At 35.7% G+C, this 20,253-nt stretch overlaps 1 protein-coding gene across 6 annotated transcripts; it reads right to left on the bottom strand.

The window, feature by feature from the left end:
• Positions 1-215: 215 nt before the first annotated feature.
• On the bottom strand, positions 216-20,119 carry tiprl (TIP41, TOR signaling pathway regulator-like (S. cerevisiae)). Of its 6 annotated transcripts, none has more exons than XM_069889438.1 (8): positions 19,743-19,826; positions 16,417-16,536; positions 14,950-15,129; positions 14,600-14,696; positions 12,916-13,047; positions 11,541-11,636; positions 4,964-5,026; positions 216-1,056 (listed from the first exon to the last, which is right to left on the bottom strand). In XM_069889438.1, the coding sequence occupies exons 2-8, from the start codon at positions 16,518-16,520 to the stop codon at positions 880-882; spliced, it is 849 nt and encodes a 282-aa protein (XP_069745539.1). In that variant the 5' UTR covers positions 16,521-16,536; positions 19,743-19,826; the 3' UTR covers positions 216-879. The 6 variants fall into 6 exon arrangements, with proteins under 6 accessions (XP_069745539.1, XP_069745534.1, XP_069745536.1 ...); XM_069889433.1 differs by lacking the exons at positions 216-1,056; positions 19,743-19,826 and adding exons at positions 4,449-4,762; positions 20,032-20,119; XM_069889435.1 differs by lacking the exons at positions 216-1,056; positions 19,743-19,826 and adding exons at positions 4,449-4,762; positions 19,976-19,999.
• Positions 20,120-20,253: the final 134 nt, after the last annotated feature.

Here is a 20,253-nt window from a genome sequence, read left to right as displayed (position 1 = left end):
TAACTTAATGTGCTATTAGAGTTGATAAGCCACATGGCCTTCTTTATACCGTAAATGCCCATGGTTTTCTGTGTTGCATTGCTCTACCTAATGTAACCAAAATGTTGGAATTAATTGTTTGCTTTACTTCCTTAAAGATCAACATGGTGAAGCAAAACTTACCATAATATCAGTTTTGATTGCAAGTCAAACAATTGAAGGTCACTTCAAGAATGAACTATTCAGAAATCAATCTTTATTTAAATTACATAGTGTACACAGTTCCACTGTTTTAGAGATATCCATTATTTGTTTATAGTTACTGGTCATCCTTAAAAAACTGCATAAATATAACTTGCTATAAATGACTGCCAGTAATGATTCATGTGGGCAACCGCTGTAATTTACAGATACAAATTGGAGAAACACAAGTGCAACACAACCATAGATATTGTGGCACAATTCTATGCATATTCCAACAGGATCAGAACTGTACATGAATGGTACAATTTAAGACTACCTTTTGTAATAATATACTCATTTTTTTCCTTAATTACAATTACCAGTTGTAAATCCCACTCACCTTTCAAGAGCACAAATTGATTCAAGGTTTCATTGGGCAGAAAATTGAAACAACAATAAAGCAGCACATTAAAATCAGACTGAAAGATGCATTGCTGAAGTACTTTGGCTTCTACTGTTTAACGTCTGAATTACCTATCAACCCAGTTACCAACTTCTGCCTTTCATAAATGATCCTATACAGCTGCTAAATTGTTAGCTGCTACTTTTTACAAGACAAATTTACTGTAGTAGTTCCCCAGAAGTATATTGACTAAAATAAAAATTATTATACTGGTCTATCATTTAAAAACTTTTACATCTTCCCACAGCAGAATATCACGTTTGTCTTGATTCTCTGTCGGCAACTGCAGAGTTAACACAAAACTGCACGTTTCCAAATACAGTATTGTTGTCCACACCCTCAGGGAATTCCAATTTCTCGCAGATCAGTTGTTTCAGAGGTAAATACTGTGAGATCTCATTTGGATCAGTGAAAAGATATTGTGGAACATTCTGAAAACAAAATATATTGTTTATGTCTGGAGAGTGATCTAGAAAATGTCTCACAAACCCCATCCTAGTTGCTAAAATTACACTAATGGATGTTAACATATGAACACATAATATTCATTCATCCTGTTTAGACTAAATGGATTAATGCATCTACAAAACAAAAATCATAAAATCGAATTCCACTCAAAGAGGTTCTTTGTGTTATCTCTGCACATCTTAACTTCTGGATTCAATTGATCCAAGTCTTAAAAAGATACAGAGACTGTATTGGTTCTTAACCACAAAGAACTCGTGCAACTGCAGGTTAACATTTGTAGTTCGTGTGATCTGTAATCAAATATAAACATGAGCCTTTCTTTTAACAATAAGCAGAATTATGACAGTGGTACAGTTAGTGTAGCTGCTAGCTCAATGCTGTTACAGTGCTACTGTGAGAGATAATGGAATATGGGAAGTTAAGCAATTGCTAAATAGGAATGAATTAGGATGGGGTGAAGGGATAATGGAATAAGGGAAGTCAAGCAAGTGCTAAATAGGAATGAATTATGATGGGTTGAATAAGGGTGGAATAAGAATAAACAAGTATAATAGAATAAGGGGTCTATAGCAAGTAGATAGATTTAGCAAGTCCTAGGGGTTGAGATTTATGAATAAGAACAAAGACATGACACTTCCTGGTAAACAAGTTTACACACAGAAACACACATACTACACGTAGGCAGAATTACCTAATGCTAAACCAATCCAGGAGGCAGAAGAATGTTAAGGGGGGAGGTACCTCTGTACTGAAATAGAATGTATAAAAAGTTGGGTAAGCCCCAGTATGTGTGTGTTTTCCCAGGGTAAGGGGAAGTACCCAACTTTGCATTTTTGTCTGGAGTGAAATCTGTGAACACACTACCTACTGGGTTTCGAATTTAAATTTAAATTTTGCTAGTTTTAGGAATTATGTAATGGAATGAATTATAAATATTGGGAGGAATTTGTAAGATTAGTGGGTTACATGCATACACACATTTTAAAACAGTCCTTACTTGAAAGACTGAAGAATTCATATTCAATAATATTGCAGGATATCTGGACAATGTGATGCACATTTCGCAAGTAGGTGCTAATTGAACTGATGGCATAAAATGAAAGACCATTGTTTTGGAGGAGGCAAACTGGCTACAAGTACCTCCTGGGTTTTGTTTATCTAAGACAACATCTTGAACAAGGAGAACTCCTGTTGTTTGCTGAAGAAGGTGGGGGTTTTGCAAGTGAGAGAGTCACATGAGCTTTCTGGCAGTTCAGTTGAAAAGAGAGAGAGAGAGAGAAAACAAGCCCTCCAAGCTAGTGTGTGACACTGAAAAGAGACTGAATAGTCACGGCTGGAACAAGCCAGGATGAGCTGGAAATGGTATCTCTGATGTTTCTCTTGGAATAAGTGGAACAGAACTGAACTCTGGTGGTCTGAAAGAAAGAGGTTACCATCTGGAAAACCTTGATGGGGCAAGTTTCATCAGCGAGACCTTGAGGTGATAATGGTGGTACCTCAGTTGTGGACATCCTGGAACAACAAATCTCTCTCTGCAAACCCTACAAGAACCTTCCCAAAAAGGTAAACATTCACCTTTTGAGCACTAAACCCTGGTGAACTTTATACATGTTAAATTCTGTGCACAGTATAAGAATTGCCTGCATCCAGAGAACTTGGAAGAAGTGAGATTGAACTGAACCAAAGAACTTTTCTTAAATTTACACACAGATTACATACACATGTACTTAGAATTAGAAGGGGGTTAGTTAAGTAGAGAGATAAGTTAAAATTTGATTCTATTTTCATGTTTAAAGTTGATTAAAAATAACTTGTTTTAAAAACTACTTGTCTTGGTGAATGTCTATTGCTGCTGGGTTTTGGGGTCCTTTGGGCTCGTAACAGTTAAAGTGAACTTTATAAATATTTAAAGACTAACATATTGATTTTTTTAAATTACTTTCAATTTGTTTTTGGTTTTTCAAACCGTTTATTTTTAATGCAGATCTATTAGTTGGGCTATTAGTGAACTAGAAAATTTGCATATTCCCAGAGGACCCCAAAACCCAGCAACAATAGAAATTCACCAAGACAAATGGTTACTTAAACAAAAGTTGCTTTTAATTATCTTTAAACATGAAAACAGGATCAATCTCTAATTTATTACTATTAACTTAACCCCCTTCTAATTCTAAGTGCACATGTATGTAATGTGTGTTTGTAAATTCAGAAAAGTTCTTTGATTCACAGTCCAATCTCACTTCTCACTCCTTCAAGTTCACAAGTATCAGGCAGTTCTTATACTGTGCACAGTATTTAACATTTATGAATCTTCACCAGGCTTTGGTGTTTGAAAGGTAAATGGTTACTGCTCAGGAAGGTTCTTGTTGGTTTTCAGAGAGAGATTTATTGCTCACTGGACACACCACTTCAGTGTCTTGCTGAAGAAACTTTTGCTCCATCAGGGTTTTCCAGATGATAACCTCTCTTTTTCAGGTTATCACAGAGTCCCTTTTCTGTTTCCCTTATCTCAAGCAAACCATTATACAGCCAGCCATCTCCTTGTATGGACCACAAGGTCTTTGAACAGGCTGAACTGAGAACTCACAACCAATCTTCAAAATGAAGTTCTTCCACAAGCTTTCCAGCTTGTCCTGTTCCAGTCCCACCTGCTGAATTGTAGAAATGAATTCTCTCTCTCTCTCTCACACACACACACACACACACACACACACACACACACACACACACACACACACACACACACACACACACACACACACACACACACACACACACACACACAGAGAAAAACACATGACCCTCTTAAAACAGCAAACTGCATTCAGGCAGACTGCGGCATCGGACCCAATCTTCCGAGTCCGTTCATCTGTTGCTTTCCAAAACAATAATCCATTACTCCACAGCATATCCAATTATTACCTACTTGTGAAGTTTCTATAGGCATTCTTCAAAGTTTTTGTAAAGGCACTCAGAACCTGAACTGTCTGGCTTGAACCAAGCTCTTGCCTTTTAAATGAGATCTGTTTATAAATGTTTATATTTGTTTGTGACCTACACTAAAAACCCACAATTTATCTCCTTTAAAACATGAAATATAACAATCCATCACAATATCTAATCCCTCTAGGTACCAGATAATGGGGATTTAATAATAGTGATGAATTTAAGATTAATTTATTTGCTGATGATGTATTGATTTATATAACAGATCCTGAAAATTCTTTGAGTTCATTGTAGATGAGATTAAAAGAAAATGGTGAAATATCAGGTTATAAAATTAATTGAGATAAATTGAGATAAAAGTGAAATTACATAATCAATGTAAACGTATTGTCCAATTTAGATGGTCAGATAATTGCATTAAATACATAAGTATTAAAATTGATTAAATAATTTATAGTTTTTTTTGTTTAAATTTAGACATACAGCACAGTAACAGGCCATTTTGGCCCACAAATCCGTGCCACCCAATTTACATCCAATTAATCTACACCCTTGGTACATTTCAAATGTTGAGAGAAAATGGAGTCCCAGGGGAAAACCCACACAAACATGGGGAGAACATACAAATTCCTTACAGACAGTACGGGATTCAAACCCCGGCCTCGATCGCTGGCGCTGTAAAGGCGTTACGCTAACTGCTACCCCAACTGGACCGCCCTGCATCTGCAAATTTATCCTTTGATTATTCAAAACGGTGATAAAATGAATTAAATTCCCCCAATGATTGTCTTTGAAGATAAACTTAGCAATCCAAGTCTACAATTAAGAATAACCAAAAAATTTTAAAAATTGTTAATAGTTTTGCTAAATGCCTATCAAATCACAAGTCATTCCTGTGCAATTCCCAGATATTTCAAAAGTTACCTGAAGAGCTGATACATAACCTTCCCGGGAGCTGTACTCAGAGAGAAGGTAGTTTTTGTCAGCCTAAAAAAAAGAAAATGGGGTTAAATAACTAATATTCTACATTTTTAAAAGGCAACTTGAGCTTTCATAATTCATTACTTTTTAAACTTTATTTTGTACCTTTGTTTTTCTCTCTAAAACTAATTTAATTTGTTTATTTTTTCAACTGCAAAAGACATACTTATTTTTAAATCAAGTTTTGGAGTCAAAGTTTTGCAGCACAGCTCTGAGCCTAACTTGTCCATCCTGACTTTATTCAGTCCCTTTTGCTTCTGTTTGGCCCAAATCCATCTAAACTTTTTCTATCAATGTGTCTGCCTAAATATCTTTTAAACATTGTTATTGAACCTGCATCTTAATTCATTTAGATCAATTTGGATTTGTTAAAAAATAATGTTCTGCAAATAATATTGCTAAATTAATTAGCCTAATTCATATTACTCAGAAGAAATCTGATTTAGAAATGGTTTTATTATTAGATGCTGAAAAGGTGTTTGATAGATTAGAATGGAGTTATTACTTAAGGTGTTAGAAAAATTTTGATTTGGATCAGTGTTTATTAATTGGATTAAAACCTTATATAAAAATATTTCTGCTAAAGTGGTGACAAATGGACAAATATTTTCTGCTTTTTCATTAACTAGATCAACCTTTTTCTCCAGATTTATTTGTTATAGCAATTGAACCTTTAGCATAATTAATAAGATACTAATATTAAAGGAATCAAATTCAATAGTGATGAATTAAAGATTAATTTTTTGCTGATGATGTATTGATTTATACAACAGATCCTGAAAATTCTTTGTTCATTGTATATGAGATTAAAAGAAAATGGTGAAATATCAGTTATAAAATTAATTGAGATAAAAGTGAAAATATGCCATTGGTTGAGGGGGATTATAATCAATGGAAACGTATTGTCCAATTTAGATGGTCAGATAATTGCATTAAATACATAAGTATTAAAATTGATTAAATAATTTATACAAGTTGAATTATTTACCATTACTTTGGAAAGGGGAAATGGTAAGATTGGAGAAATTAACTTGGAAGTTTGAACTAGGAGGTCTATAACTTCCATATTTTCAAAATTATTATAAAGCTGCTTAAATGAAATTTATTAACAGAATTGTTTGCTTTAGGTGGGCTAAGATAGAATTAACTAAAATAGGTGAAAAATCTATACAAGAATTTATTTATAAATGGAAGACAAAATTATTAATTGTTAACAATGTTGGCTATATTGAAATATTTACTTGAATTATGGAATAAAATAGATTATGAGATAGGTGGGAAAGGTATGATCTCACGTAAAATACCTTTATATCAAAACAAATTCTTCCCTTTTACTGTTAATCAATTTTTAAACATATGAAATCAAATGGGGATTAAACAATAGAAGGCTGTTTTAAAGTTGGTAATTTTATTTCTTTTCAGCGAATGAAAGAAAGATATAATGTCCCAAATAATACCTTTTTTTGTTATTATCAAGTTAAATCTTTTTTAATTGATAAATTAGGTCAAAGTTTAAGATTACCTAGACAGTCTGAAATAGAAATGTTGGTTATTAAATGAGGTACAAATGAATTTATTTCAGAAATGTATAAGTTACTTCAAAGTAAAATGTCCAAATCAGATATTCATAAATCAAGATAGGAAATTGATTTAGATAGAATAGATCAAAATGATTGGAGAGTGTTATCTAAAGATAATATGACTAAAATTATTAATGTAAGATATAGATTAGTACAATATAATTTTTTGCATCAATTACATTTAACTCCTCAAAAATTTTTAAAAATTAATCCAATATCTTCAGTTACCTTTTAGATGTGGTAAAGAGATAGATTCTTTTTTTCCATTCGACTTGGCAGTGTACTAAGGTTAAGCCTTTTTGGATACAAATTAAAGTATTTTTGGAGAAAATATTAAAGGTTAAACTTCCATTGGACCCAATGTTACTTTTGTTGGGGAATGTTGATGTTCAGTTTAAAATGAAGATAAACTATGTATCAAATTGAATGTTTACGATTAGCTTTAGCTGTTTCAAGGAAATGTGTAGATATTGGAAGTCGGATATGGATTTGGGAATGCAAAGATAGCATATCGAAATGAGATCTTGTATTCCTCTTGAAATAATAACTTAAAGTTTACGTGATAAATGCCACTTCTTTTAAAATAAGGAGCCCATATTTACAAAGTTGGTATGAAAATTTAAGCACTTAATAGCTCATCCTGGTGGTGGTTCTCGGTTTCCCAGTTTTTGTTTTGAATTTATATTTCTATTTTGATTATCTCCTTTTCTTCTTTCTTTTGGTGGTAGTTGGGAGGGAGGGAAGTGGTGGGGGGAGGGATTAGGTTTATAAACCAAATGTATTTTTTTAATATAATCCATCATTAATTGAAATGTAATTGTAGCTTTAAAATTTTAAATAAAATATTCAAAAAAACCTGTATCTATCATTTCCTCTGATGGCTCATTCCACATACGTACCATACTCCGTGTGAAAAGGTACCCATCAGGTCCTCTTTAAATATTTCTCCTCTTGCCTTAAATCTATGTCCTCTGGATTTTAAAATCTTCAACTTTTGTGAAAAGACAATGATTATTTATCTTTTCTCTGTTCTCATTATTTTATATATAGTACCCTGTCTACATAATGTTTGGAACAAAGACATTTTTCCTCCTTCATTTACTATGCTCCACAGTTTTAAATTTGTAATCAAACAATTCACATGTGATTAAAGTGCCCATTCCAGATTTTATTCCAGATTATTTGTATACATTTTGGTTTGACCATGTAGAAATCACAACACTTTTTATACATTATCCCCTCATTTCAGGGCACATTTATATTTGGGACCTAGCAATGGTATGTATATTAAAGTAGTCATGTTTAGTACTTTGTTGCCTATCCCTTGCATGCAATAACTGCTTTTTTTTTTGAGTTTCTCCAGCATTTGTGTTTATTTTTCTCTAAGTCTATTGTTTATAAGTTTTTTTTTGTTTTTTTTTAATTTTTTATTTTTCACACCATAAATCACAATAGCCATGATATACACTTTTTCTTTTCCACACATTTACAGTGACTTTTTCTCCCCCCCACTCCCTCCTCCCAAGCCACCCCCCCACCCCATTTTAGGTATATAATCTAGGTTGCATTAATTCAGTCAGACAATGTTGTCATTCAACAAAAATACACCAGAAATTCTACTGAGTCCATTCTTTTCTTTTCTTCTCCTTCCATCAACTTAGGTAATGTTTGTTCCCGGTAGGTTTTCGCTATTGTATTTAATGTAAGGCTCCCATACTTGTTCGAATATTTCAATATTATTTCTTAAACTATATGTTATTTTTTCTAATGGAATACATTTATTCATTTCTATATACCATTGTTGTATTTTCAAATTATCTTCCAATTTCCAGGTTGACATAATACATTTTTTTGCTACGGCTAGGGCTATCTTGACAAATCTTTTTTGTGCATCTTCCAAGTCAATTCCAAATTCTTTATTTTTTATGTTACTTAGGAGAAAGATCTCTGGATTCTTTGGTATATTGTTTTCTGTTATTTTATTTAATATCTGATTGAGATCATCCCAAATTTTTTCTACTCTCTCACATGTCCAGATTGCATGAATTGTTGTTCCCCTTTCTTTTTTACATCGAAAACATCTATCAGATACTGTTGGGTCCCATTTATTTAACTTTTGCGGTGTAATGTATAGTCTGTGTAACCAATTATATTGTATCATACGCAGCCTCGTATTTATTGTATTTCTTATCGTTCCAGAACATAATTTCTCCCATGTTTCCTTTTTTATCTTTATATTTAAATCTTGTTCCCATTTTTGTTTAGTTTTACCATTTGTTTCCTCATTCTCCTTTTCTTGCAGTTTGATATACATATTTGTTATAAATCTTTTGATTAACATTGTATCTGTAATCACATATTCAAGGTTACTTCCCTCTGGTAAACTCAAATTGCTTCCTAATTTATCTTTCAAGTAGGATCTCAGTTGATAATATGCCAGCGCTGTATCTCCAGTTATATTGTACTTGTCTCTCATTTGTTCAAAGGATAAGAATCTACTTCCTGAAAAACAATTTTCTATTCTTTTAATCCCTTTTTTTTCCCATTTTCTAAAGGAAAGGTTGTCTATTGTAAAAGGGAGTAGCTTATTTTGCGTCAATATTAGTTTTGGTATTTGATAATTTATTTTATTTCTTTCTACATGAATCTTCTTCCATATATTGAGGAGATGGTGTAATACTGGAGAAGTTCTATGTTGTACCAATTTTTCGTCCCATTTATATAATATGTGTTCAGGTATCTTTTCCCCTATTTTATCTAATTCTAGTCTCGTCCAGTCTGGTTTTTCCCTTGTTTGATAAAAATCTGATAGGTACCTTAATTGTGCGGCTCTATAATAATTTTTGAAGTTTGGCAATTGTAAGCCTCCTTGTTTATACCATTCTGTTAATTTATCTAGTGCTATCCTCGGTTTCCCCCCTCTCCATAAAAATCTCCTTATTATTTTCTTTAACTCTTTGAAGAATTTTTCTGTCAGTTGTATTGGCAATGCCTGAAATAAGTATAGTATCCTTGGAAAAATGTTCATTTTAATACAGTTTATCCTTCCTATCAGTGTTAGTGGTAGCTCTTTCCAATGCTCTAAATCGTCCTGTAATTTTTTCATTAGTGGATTGTAATTGAGTTTATATAATTGGCCTAGATTTTTGTTTATTTGCACACCTAGGTATCTTATTGCCTGCGTTTGCCATCTGAATGGGGATTCCTCCTTAAATTTTGAGAAATCCGCGTTATTCATAGGCATTGCTTCACTTTTATTTACGTTTATCTTGTATCCCGACACTTCTCCATATTCCTTCAATTTCTTATATAGTTCTTTTATTGATAGTTCTGGTTCTGTTAAGTACACTATCACATCATCCGCAAATAGACTGATTTTATATTCCCTGTCTTTTATTTTTATTCCTTTTATATTATTATCTATTCTTATCGATTCTGCTAGTGGTTCTATAGCTAGCGCAAACAATAATGGTGATAGTGGGCATCCCTGCCGCGTTGACCTGCTTAAGTTAAATTGCTTTGATACATGTCCATTTACTGTCACTTTCGCTAACGGTCCCTCATATAATGCTTTAATCCAATTAATATACTTCTCCGGTAAACTGAATTTTTGCAATACTTTGAACAAGTAATTCCATTCTACTCTGTCGAAGGCCTTCTCTGCGTCTAAAGCAACTGCTACTGCCGGTGCTTTATTTCCTTCTACTGCATGAATTAAGTTAATAAATTTACAAATATTGTCTGTTGTGCGTCTTTTTTTGATAAATCCAGTTTGGTCTAAATTTACCATTTTCGGTACCTGTTCTGCTAATCTGTTTGCTAATAGTTTAGCTATTATCTTATAATCTGTGTTTAGCAGAGATATTGGTCTATATGACGCTGGTGAGAGTGGATCTTTCCCTTGTTTTAGTATCACTGTAATTATTGCTGTTTTACATGAATCTGGTAAGTTTTGTGTCTCATCAATCTGGTTGATTACATCCAGGAAGGGTGGTATTATTAGATCTTTAAATGTTTTGTAGAATTCTATTGGGAGTCCATCCTCTCCTGGTGTCTTATTATTTGGTAAATTTCATGCAATAACTGCTTGAAGCGAATGATTCATAGACATCACCAGGTGGTGAGAATCTTCTCTGCTGCAGAACTCTACTGCAGCCATCTTCAGCTTCTGCTTGTTTCAGGGACTTGTCCCCTTATGTTTTCTCTTCAGCATATGGAAGGCATGCTCAAATGGATTTAGATTGGGTGACTAACTTCGTCATTCAAGAATTTTCCAGTTTTTAAGCTTTTAAAAACCCTTTGTTGCTTGAGCAGGATGTTTGGGATCATTGTCTTGCTGTAGGATGAAGCACTGCCAAATGAGTTTGGAAGCATTTGTTCAAACTTGAGCAAATAAGATGTTTCTACAAATCTCAGAATTCATTTTGCTACTGCCATAAGCAGTTACATCATCTCATCATCAACATCATCTATCAAGTTAACCATACATGTCTAGGCCATAACTCCCACCATCATCTTTCATAGCTGAGGTGGTATGCTTTGGATCTTGGGCAGTTCCTTTACGTCTCCACACTTTACTCTTGCATCACTCTAATACAGGTTATATTGGTCTCATCTGTCCGCAAGACCTTGTGAAAACATTGGACAAAAACTATTATGCCCACACAAGTTTATTAACATTGAATGATAATTGATTTCAACCATTTCATTTTTTTTTCAAATGATCTCAAACATTTCATTGTTGAATGTTTAGTCTAATCCCTTAAAACAATAGTGACAAAGAACTCCAGATTAAAAACACTGAAGAGCTAAACAAAAAATTGTATCTTAAAATGTCATTTTCAAAAATAAAAAAAGACTTATCAAGCCAGGCAATGAAAAACCAAAAATATAATTCCTCTCTTACAAAAGATCAATCTTGCCCATGGCAATACTCTTACCTCATGATAAATTCTCGTGTCATTTGTCCGTATGAGTACACCGTCAACTCTCAAGAAAAATCTCAGCAGAACAAAAAAACTAGATGGCATCACTCTCTGGAAGAGAAAAATGAATTAAGCAATTGTCTTAATATTTCAAACCACAGTAATTCACTGAACAACTTCACACTTTTATTTATTTGAATTGTAGTTTCACAAAAAAATTCACATAAAATTTGTTTACAACCAAGAAATTTGAAGGTATCCACCTCAACAAAAGAATAAAAAATAGCCACCGCTGATTGGTCATGTCTGCAAATAGATTTTAAGTTTCAACATGATAAGGGTTATATTTCATTTATGTATCAAATATTACAGGATGGTATGGATAAAAAGGGTTGGGATAAATTCAAAGGTAAATGGGAAGTGGAGACCGGTTTTATTTTTTCTGAGGGTGACTGGTCAGATATTTGTTATGATAGTGTAACTAGATTGATAAATGCACGTTATGCAGTGATTAATTATAATTTTTTACATCAATTATATTCAACACCTGAAAAACTAAAAAAGTATGGTTTTCATGAATCAGATTTGTGTTTTAGATGTGGTAACGCTGTTGGAACTTTTTTTCATATGATTTGGTCATGTATATTTATCTGTAGCGAAAAAATGTATTGCTAGTACATGGAAAGATACGAATATGATTGATATTAATAGATGGTGTAATGAGATGAAATATTGTTTAATAATGGAAAAAATTACATGTTTTGCATGATAACTATAGTTTCTTTATTAATAAGTGGTTGTTATATTCAGAATATTTACATTTTGATTTACATTGATTAGATCTTAATATGTATGCTTAATTTTTCTTTAATTTTTTTTCCTCTTTATGGCTCTCCTTAGGAGAGCTGGCTGAAAGGGGGGGCTCTTTTTTTTCCTCTCTTCTTTTTCTTTTCTTTCTTTTCTTCTATATATAAGCAGCTTATATATATATAACATTCATGTTTAGTTTATTGTTATATATGTTACTTATTATCATCTGTATTTTGAACGAATAAATAAAGTTTTTAAAAAAAGAACAAGTTGATACACTTCTTGAAAACTTTAAGGATTCTTGAATCCCTGAAGGATAATTTAAAAAGTCTCAAGCTTGTTAATGCCAACATCCCATGGTTTAGACCTGATGTGAAATAATATCTACCCATCACAATTATTATAGCACTCTTTCAATGTTTACTGCAGTAGTTCTTTAGTAGTCAACAAATAGATACAGTTTACTCTACTACTTATTGCTGTTAGTAGAAAAGGCAACAATTCTACTTTCAGTTTTTCCCCATAAGAGTTATAAACCAACATTTTTTCTGAAAGGAAACTGTCATGTAATAGATCTTACCACTTTTACACTCAGCATAGAAACACCATGATCATGAAGTTCATCTTCAAACAACAAAACTTCTTCAAAATACATGATTTGCTCTCTTGTTTTCAATTTCTCCAGATCAATGCGATCAGTTGTGGGAGTGACCTACCATTAAACCAACCAAGAATGATGATGGATTATTTGAACTGGTTACACATATCTAGTACCTCTAATTTCCAAAACATTTTAAGGTTCTTCATCAAATAATTAAACATAATTTGATTCCAAACAAATAAGAAGAAATTAGGACCAATGGCCAAAAGTATATGCAAAAAGGTACATTTGAAGGAATGTCTGAAAGACCAAGCACCAAGGTTCCTAACCCTAGAGGAGCATGAACCTTTCAAGGTTTTACTCTGAGGATCTAAGGAATATGAGGACAAGAATATTAAAACTGAGGCAATGCTAAGCATACATCAATACGAGTCAAGGATCACATAAAAAAGTTAGGATAGAACAAAGGAGGCTACCCAGTTGTGTATTGAACTAATCAAGCACAGCTGCAGCAAGACTGAGAGATTCTGCAGATAACCTGGAATAAGGAACCTCGACTGAAAGGTAGAAAATGACAAAATAAATGTTAAGTGTGGTTATGTGGTCCAAAGTTCACCTCAGTTTAGAATAACAGCATATGGCAGTAAACTTTTCTGTTAATTTCATAGAGTTTCAATCCCTAGTTAATAGCTATGGAACGATGTAGCAGTGGTTATCAAATCAAATGGATTCTATTTAATTGTGGTACTGAGCTGAAGCTGAGTATCATGCAGAAAATAATGTATTTTTTAATGATGAGATTTAATATCATTTATTGTAATAAAATAGAAAATATGATAGTACACTAAATAGTACACTAAATTTTTCTTAGTCTGCCATGGCTTTATCTCCAGTGCTCCTGCAGCTACACAGCCTTCAGTCTGACCCATCAGCAACCCAAGCTCCAGGTGCACAGCTCTGACAAAGCTGGAGAGCCTCCAGCACTCTCTCACATCCTGGCTCCAAGACTTGGTACCATTTCAGCCCGCCTCAAGCCAGTCCAGCAATCTGCAACCTGGTGCAAGTCCTTTGACCGCAGTCACCAGCAGCCCCCAGTCACCAACAGCCTGCTTCCTGTGTGTTCTCCACCCTCAGAACCCTTCACTGGTCCACTGCCAAGTTCACCACCCCGTGGGTCCTCTCCTCTGCTTCTCTTTCTCAAACAGTAGAGGGGGTAGTCTCCCCATTTTCTAGTCCCCTGTATCAGTCCTCCACTTCCCTGGAGTCTGCAAACCCTCATGGCCGCTGCCAATCTTGAGCCAGACCCCACGGTTCCTTTAACAGTTTAAAGCCTGTGCAGAGCTGAGGGCAGTCAGACTGGGTTGCTGGACTCCTGAGGGCATGCTGAGACTTAGTTCCTGGGGGTCTGCACCAATGGTAGAGCTGCCATTACAGCAGCTCTGGCAGTGCCACCGTTTTTTTTTTTAAATGGCTAAGGAATAAAGCAGTTAAAGTAGAAATCAAAGCAGAAAATACCAGTAAAATAAAATCACATAGATAAGGAAGATCTGTGGAAAGAGAAAGTAAATGTTTCAGGTTGATGACCTTTCATCAGAATAAATACATTATCCTAGGATCACATTTAGCAATGATGGTTAAACATTGCTTGAAGTTAACAACTTACCTTTAACTTTAAGTTATCACCAAATAAGGTTCCTTTATAATTTGTGGTAAATGTCCAATCATAAGGTTTAACAACCTTTGAGTGTTCAGAATCAGACCTAAGATTAAAATATTTAGGCAGTTTTAAAACAATGCAAAAACTATTCATTCAATAAGCAGTCTAAATTCAAATTTTGTCATTAAAGTTAAAAAAAAGTTTTTATAGTGCCTGAAAAATAATCAGAAAATCTAAAGGTAAATCCAGTTATTTTTAATCAAACAAAATTGGATCAATTATTCTCATAATGTCAAAAACATATGCATTACCTTCTGAAGGAAAGGACATCTGTAATATTTACAGCATTTCCTCACCTGCTCTCCTGCCATGCCTCTGCACATGCTACTTTAACAGTGCCATGCCCATTATCCACAGTCCTTAAGGCATCGGTTGCATTAAATACGATTCCAAATCCACCAGCATGTTGAACCTTTAAAACATTGTCACCAAACAACATCTCTGGAAGGGAATGCATCTTCATTTCCTCAGCTAACCTGTTGGTTAATCAATCAAATTGCTATGAAAACCTGTATTATTAAAAAGCATTCACACCAGTTTCACATTCTGCACAAACTCACAATTAGTGGAAGATCTGGTTTTGCCTTTCAGTATAAATTCCATGCATTTAGACTGATCTACTCAACTTGGATTTCAATAAATATGAAAAATGATTTGATCAATTTCACCAAAATCATAGCTAAATTATTTTTTTTAGGCTAAAGCCGCTATAACAGCAGCACTGGAGAGTGCAGACCAGGAGAGTGGGAAGCAAAGTCACAGTACTCCTCCACGGGGTCCTACTGACTGGTTGTGATGCCAACAGCCCTGTACAGGCTTTAAGCAGTTTTTAAAAAGGTGGTGACAGTTTTTTGTTGAAACATCTTTGAAGGACACTGAGGTCTGTGGCCAAGATGGTGACATATATGCTTGGCAGCAGCTTATGACAGGTTTCAGGCTCTGGGGGATCAGCAGATGTTGCAAGGATCTGGGGGGAGGGGGTGAACACCCCATTTGCCAAGATGGAGACAGCCCTACAGGGAAGGTAACCATGGCAGCAGACCAGTGAAGGCCTCAGCAATTGAAAGTCCCACACAGGCTGCTGGAGATTGGCAACTGAAGGACTCAATCAAGGCTGTGGATTGCTGGAGACTGCCTCTTGGGAATCCAGGTATCAGGATAGCTGTTTGTGAGGTGCTGATAGCAAGAAGGGTTCCTGAAGGGCTCCGGACACTGAAAGCTTCCTGTTTGTATTGAAGAATTGGAATTAGTACTTGGCGGCACAGGCTTGTGGGTCAAAAGGGTCCATTATTGTACAGTGTGTGTAAATTTAAAAGAAAATTTAATTTCTGTGCAATTTGTTATTTTACCCTCATATTCTTCCTCTGTAATGGCCAAAATGGTAAATTTACAAGAATGGGACAAAAGGTTGCTTCAAGTATCAGTGACTTAATCAAATTAAATAAAATATCCAATTAATTCCAACTTTGTTAAATCAGGTTATGAAAGTATACAAAGGGCTGATAAGAGGTCAAGTCCAGATTTTCTGGACCCCTCTTCAAATTTTAGCACATACCAGAAAGCATGGAAAGTAAAGCCAACAGCAGAACCATGTATCGTTGCAGACTAAATTATTATAGATTTATTTTATAAATTTTAAAGTTACAGAGAACAGGCGGCATTCATCAATACTTGAATATTTTGATCCAGTATCATTAATATTAAGATACTCCAAGATAGCAAATCTTTTAAGTTTAAAGAAAGAAAAGGTACTCATGTCATACTTTTCAATATCCTTTGATTTCATGATGTGACTTTTGTTTGCAGTGAGCTTCCATGGTCCAAAGTTAAACTCTTGCTTGCTGTTTTTGAAACTTTGTGTCGTCATACTGGTCAAATGTCAGCTAAAATAAAAATCAACAGTTAACATTATAAATCTCAATTATGCTGTACACATAAAATGATAAATACAAACAATGTTCTGTACCAAAATATCTATTTAGTGATTACATCAATGAACATACTGTAAGCATTTCAAAATAGTTTTTGATGTAAAATTAATTACACTTTATTGGGCTTTGCAGACTTATTTTTCTGATAGCTAAATGAAAAAGCCGCGAAGCATCGGAGAGCAACTTCCAGAATGTACCAGTGTCACTTTAAGTGCTCCACATACACTGCCAAAAATATAATTTCAAATTGGCCTTTCTATTTCACATGAATACCACTGTCATTTGGAACTAGGTGGAAGCAAATGACATAAAAGTAACTAACTGGGTTCTCTCGCTTGATGTGGCGCAGATTTAAAATAATTATGTTTTAATTAAATCTCTTAATGTTTTTCCAATATGGTTCATTGATTGTATGAAAATATCAAAAACATGCTTTAATTTTTATCTAAAGTAATTCTGAAAAGAAAAGCAGTGTTTCTGACCAGATCATTGTTCAAATGTAGTTAAGTAAATCTCCTGCATATACTTGCACTCTCTCAGTTGCTGAATCAATACTCTTATATATTACACAACAATTGGAAGCAGCTTTAAAAGTCGCAAGGACATAAAATAGGTCTTAATATCCATCACTAATCTGGTTCTGAAGCGTCACCACCTACTGTGTCCTACAGAACTGGGTTTGCAGAAGGTGGGGAGCCAACTGACACAAAGTATAAGTAACTTGATGTTGTTCCTGCACTCCCTGTTGCAGGTGACTCCTTGTGGAGACAAAGTTGGTCTTCACACCATTGGCACCCTCGATAGTGTTGCATATAGGATATAATAACACAGATCTGAGTATTCCAAACTGAGCATCTCTGAAATGATATATGCAATCAGCAATACAATATGGTATTCTACAACAATCTGTAAGCTCATAACCCATTTGTATCAAGCCAAGGGATCAAACAGACTCAATAAAGAGTATGATGGTAATAGTATCAAGGTCCAACCTTATGAACCTACGACATAGGACCATCTTTGTTTTATAGAAAAAGCAGCAGACAATAACAGAGCCAAGTGATCACACAATCTATGGATGTAGCTTTGCCGTATGTAGTCAATGTTGGTGTACAATGAAACAGCTAAGAGGAAATGATGTCCCAAGAACATCTCTGTCCAGTGCTCACCATGCAAGTGCCAAAGACTAGAGCATTTGCGGCCATCTTCAGACAAGTAGTGATTGAAGTCAACTACAGGATCCCTACAATCATAGAAACCATTCTTCATCCAGCATATTTACTCTGATTTGGAACTGCAAAGACCAGATAATGTTCCACCATTGAAAACAAGTGGCACCTCAGTTGTTTTATATATAGTCATTCATAAGTAAAGGAATGAGATGATTCCTTTATCAAAATACTGACAAACAGCATTTATTCATCAATAACTTGTTCACTGATGCTCAATTTTGATGTTGCCAAAGACTGTTTCTTCTACCATGCTCCAAAGTACAATTTCTTTAGGGGACATCAGCCTACAACAGCCCAGTGCTTTTCTAACTCCGCCTCAAATAACAGCTGCAAGACCTCTACTCCTACTCACAGACTCAGTAAGTGTAAGATAATATGGTCCTTGAGATGCCAGTGCTATACATCCTCATCTAAGAGGGAAACAAAATGCAAAAGACCAAAATTGTTGTCCCAGACTTGGCAATGCCAAAAGGACAAAAAACTCTGGCTGCTTTCAGCTTAAACATTACATCAATACCATTAATAAAGGCCTGTCAGTTTCAGGGTATTCTCTGATGTTTTGGCAGAGCCATCAGTTAATTGTTGTTGTTCTTAGTACACATACTTCAAGCTCCATTTTAAAATTAACACAGTACCATCTTGGTGCTCCAGAGATCCAAGTTTGTTTCTGACCTTGGATGTTGACTGTATTCAGTTTACACATTTGACCTGTAACCACACATATTTGGCAGGTACTCCATTTCCTGCCCCATTCTAAAGAGGTGCTGGGAGATTAATGAGCAATTGCAAAAGTTGTAAAAGAATGAAGAGAATTGTTGGGTGTGTAGAGAGAACAAGTTGCAGGCCACAGGGAATCAAGAGGAGGAATGGTAAACAACATGGATATGGTAGATATTTTACAAAACTTCTGATTTGTAAGAACCAAGATGACAAGTTACAGAATTGTAACGTGTAGGTACTAAGTAGATTAAATGTACAAATTTTTCTAAAATAAATCAACATCAGTGGGATATTGAAACCTTATTGCGCTCTGGACCCCATTTCAATGTTATATCCAGATCTACCTCTGCAGAGTTAATTTAAATCAACTTTCTACATTGGTTGTTCCCAGTCTGAATATTACTGGATTCTTCACCATCCAGGCAGAATACAACAACTGCTGTGTTTTTACCCGAATCTTGAACGCCTTCAATTTTACACAAACTCCATTCCAATTTTTGTGAACAGCACCACATTCCATTCTCCACACATCCATTGCTATTACCTGAGCACCATGGCTTTGCTGGCTTCATCTCCTGCCATACACAAAGCCACACACTCTGCATTTGACATTAAACCACATCCCTCACGTTCCCCTTCATTATTTGCCCCTCCCAGCCCTGAACCCCCACACTCTGATTTCCCTTTCATTGTCCCCCTATTGACATCTCTTCCTCCTCTGATTTCCCCTCCTGGCACTCCCATCCCAATTGCCCTCTCCCTCTTGTTTCACCCTCCCATCCCATTCTCTTCTCATGATTAGCCCCCTCCCTCCTGATAACCCCACATTCCATTCCCTCTCTCCCAATTCACTCATCCAACTCATTCCCCCTTCCCCATCTCAATCCTCTCCCTTTTATCCGCCCTCCTCTCCCTCTCCAATTCTGATCCTCCCTAACTCTGATCCTCTCCACTCCTCCCTTATTCCCCCCTTCGTTTATCATTCTCTTGCCTCTCTGATGCTCTCCCTCACTCTGATCCCTCCCTCCCCCTCCCTCCCCCTCCCTCCCCCTCCCTCCCCCTCCCTCCCCCTGATCCCCAGACCACTATGAACTCACTCTGATTCTCTCCGACCCCTCCTCCAACTCCCTCCCCACTCCGCTCTCCATTCAGGTTCCCCTCCAGCTCCTTCCCTCCTCCACGTGGCCCTCTTCCCCTCCCTCTCACCGGACTCCTCGCTGCTCGCTCATGCACCGGCACCGAACGTGCCGCCGTTACTCCTGCGCTTCCCCCCCTCGCCCCGCCCCCCCCCCCGCCCCGGACCAGCTCCGCCGCATTTTCGGTCCGGCATCACCCCCGAACCGAACGAGAGTTCCGCCCTCTCACATTAAGGTTCCCAGAGCCAAAAGGGGGGGCAACTTCATCAGGAAATACACAAGAGTAAGGTTTAAAACATTTACTCCTTGGCTTGCTCCTGATTGGGAGAGAAAAAAACAACGAGTCATCAGTAATTGACCTGAAGTCCTTCTGCTTAAAGTGTCCGTGGGCCCGGAATGAGCCAAACTCAGAGCTCAGATCAGGGGCTACCAGACCAGACCAGAACCAGGAGTGTTCAAAATGGAACAAAGGTCACTCACCTGAAACTTTAACCCTGCTTTACTCCTCCTGCAAATGCTGAGTATCTTGGAGAATATTTTGTTTACTTTCAGGTCTCTGGAATCTGTCATATTTTTTTCTT

The sequence above is a fragment of the Narcine bancroftii genome, chromosome 7, assembly GCF_036971445.1.
Source record: "Narcine bancroftii isolate sNarBan1 chromosome 7, sNarBan1.hap1, whole genome shotgun sequence".
Classification (NCBI taxonomy): domain Eukaryota; kingdom Metazoa; phylum Chordata; class Chondrichthyes; order Torpediniformes; family Narcinidae; genus Narcine; species Narcine bancroftii.
This window is presented reverse-complemented; position numbering and strand designations above follow the sequence as displayed.

Coding starts and splice junctions, on each gene's coding strand:
- tiprl (XM_069889433.1), bottom strand. CDS start 16,520: ATGACGACACAAAGTTTCAAAAACAGCAAGCAAGAGTTTAACTTTGGA. Junction 15,130..16,416: donor AAATCAAAGGATATTGAAAA/GTATGACATGAG, acceptor ATTAACCAACAG/GTTAGCTGAGGAAATGAAGA. Junction 5,027..11,540: donor ACACGAGAATTTATCATGAG/GTAAGAGTATTG, acceptor TCTTTTTTTTAG/GCTGACAAAAACTACCTTCT.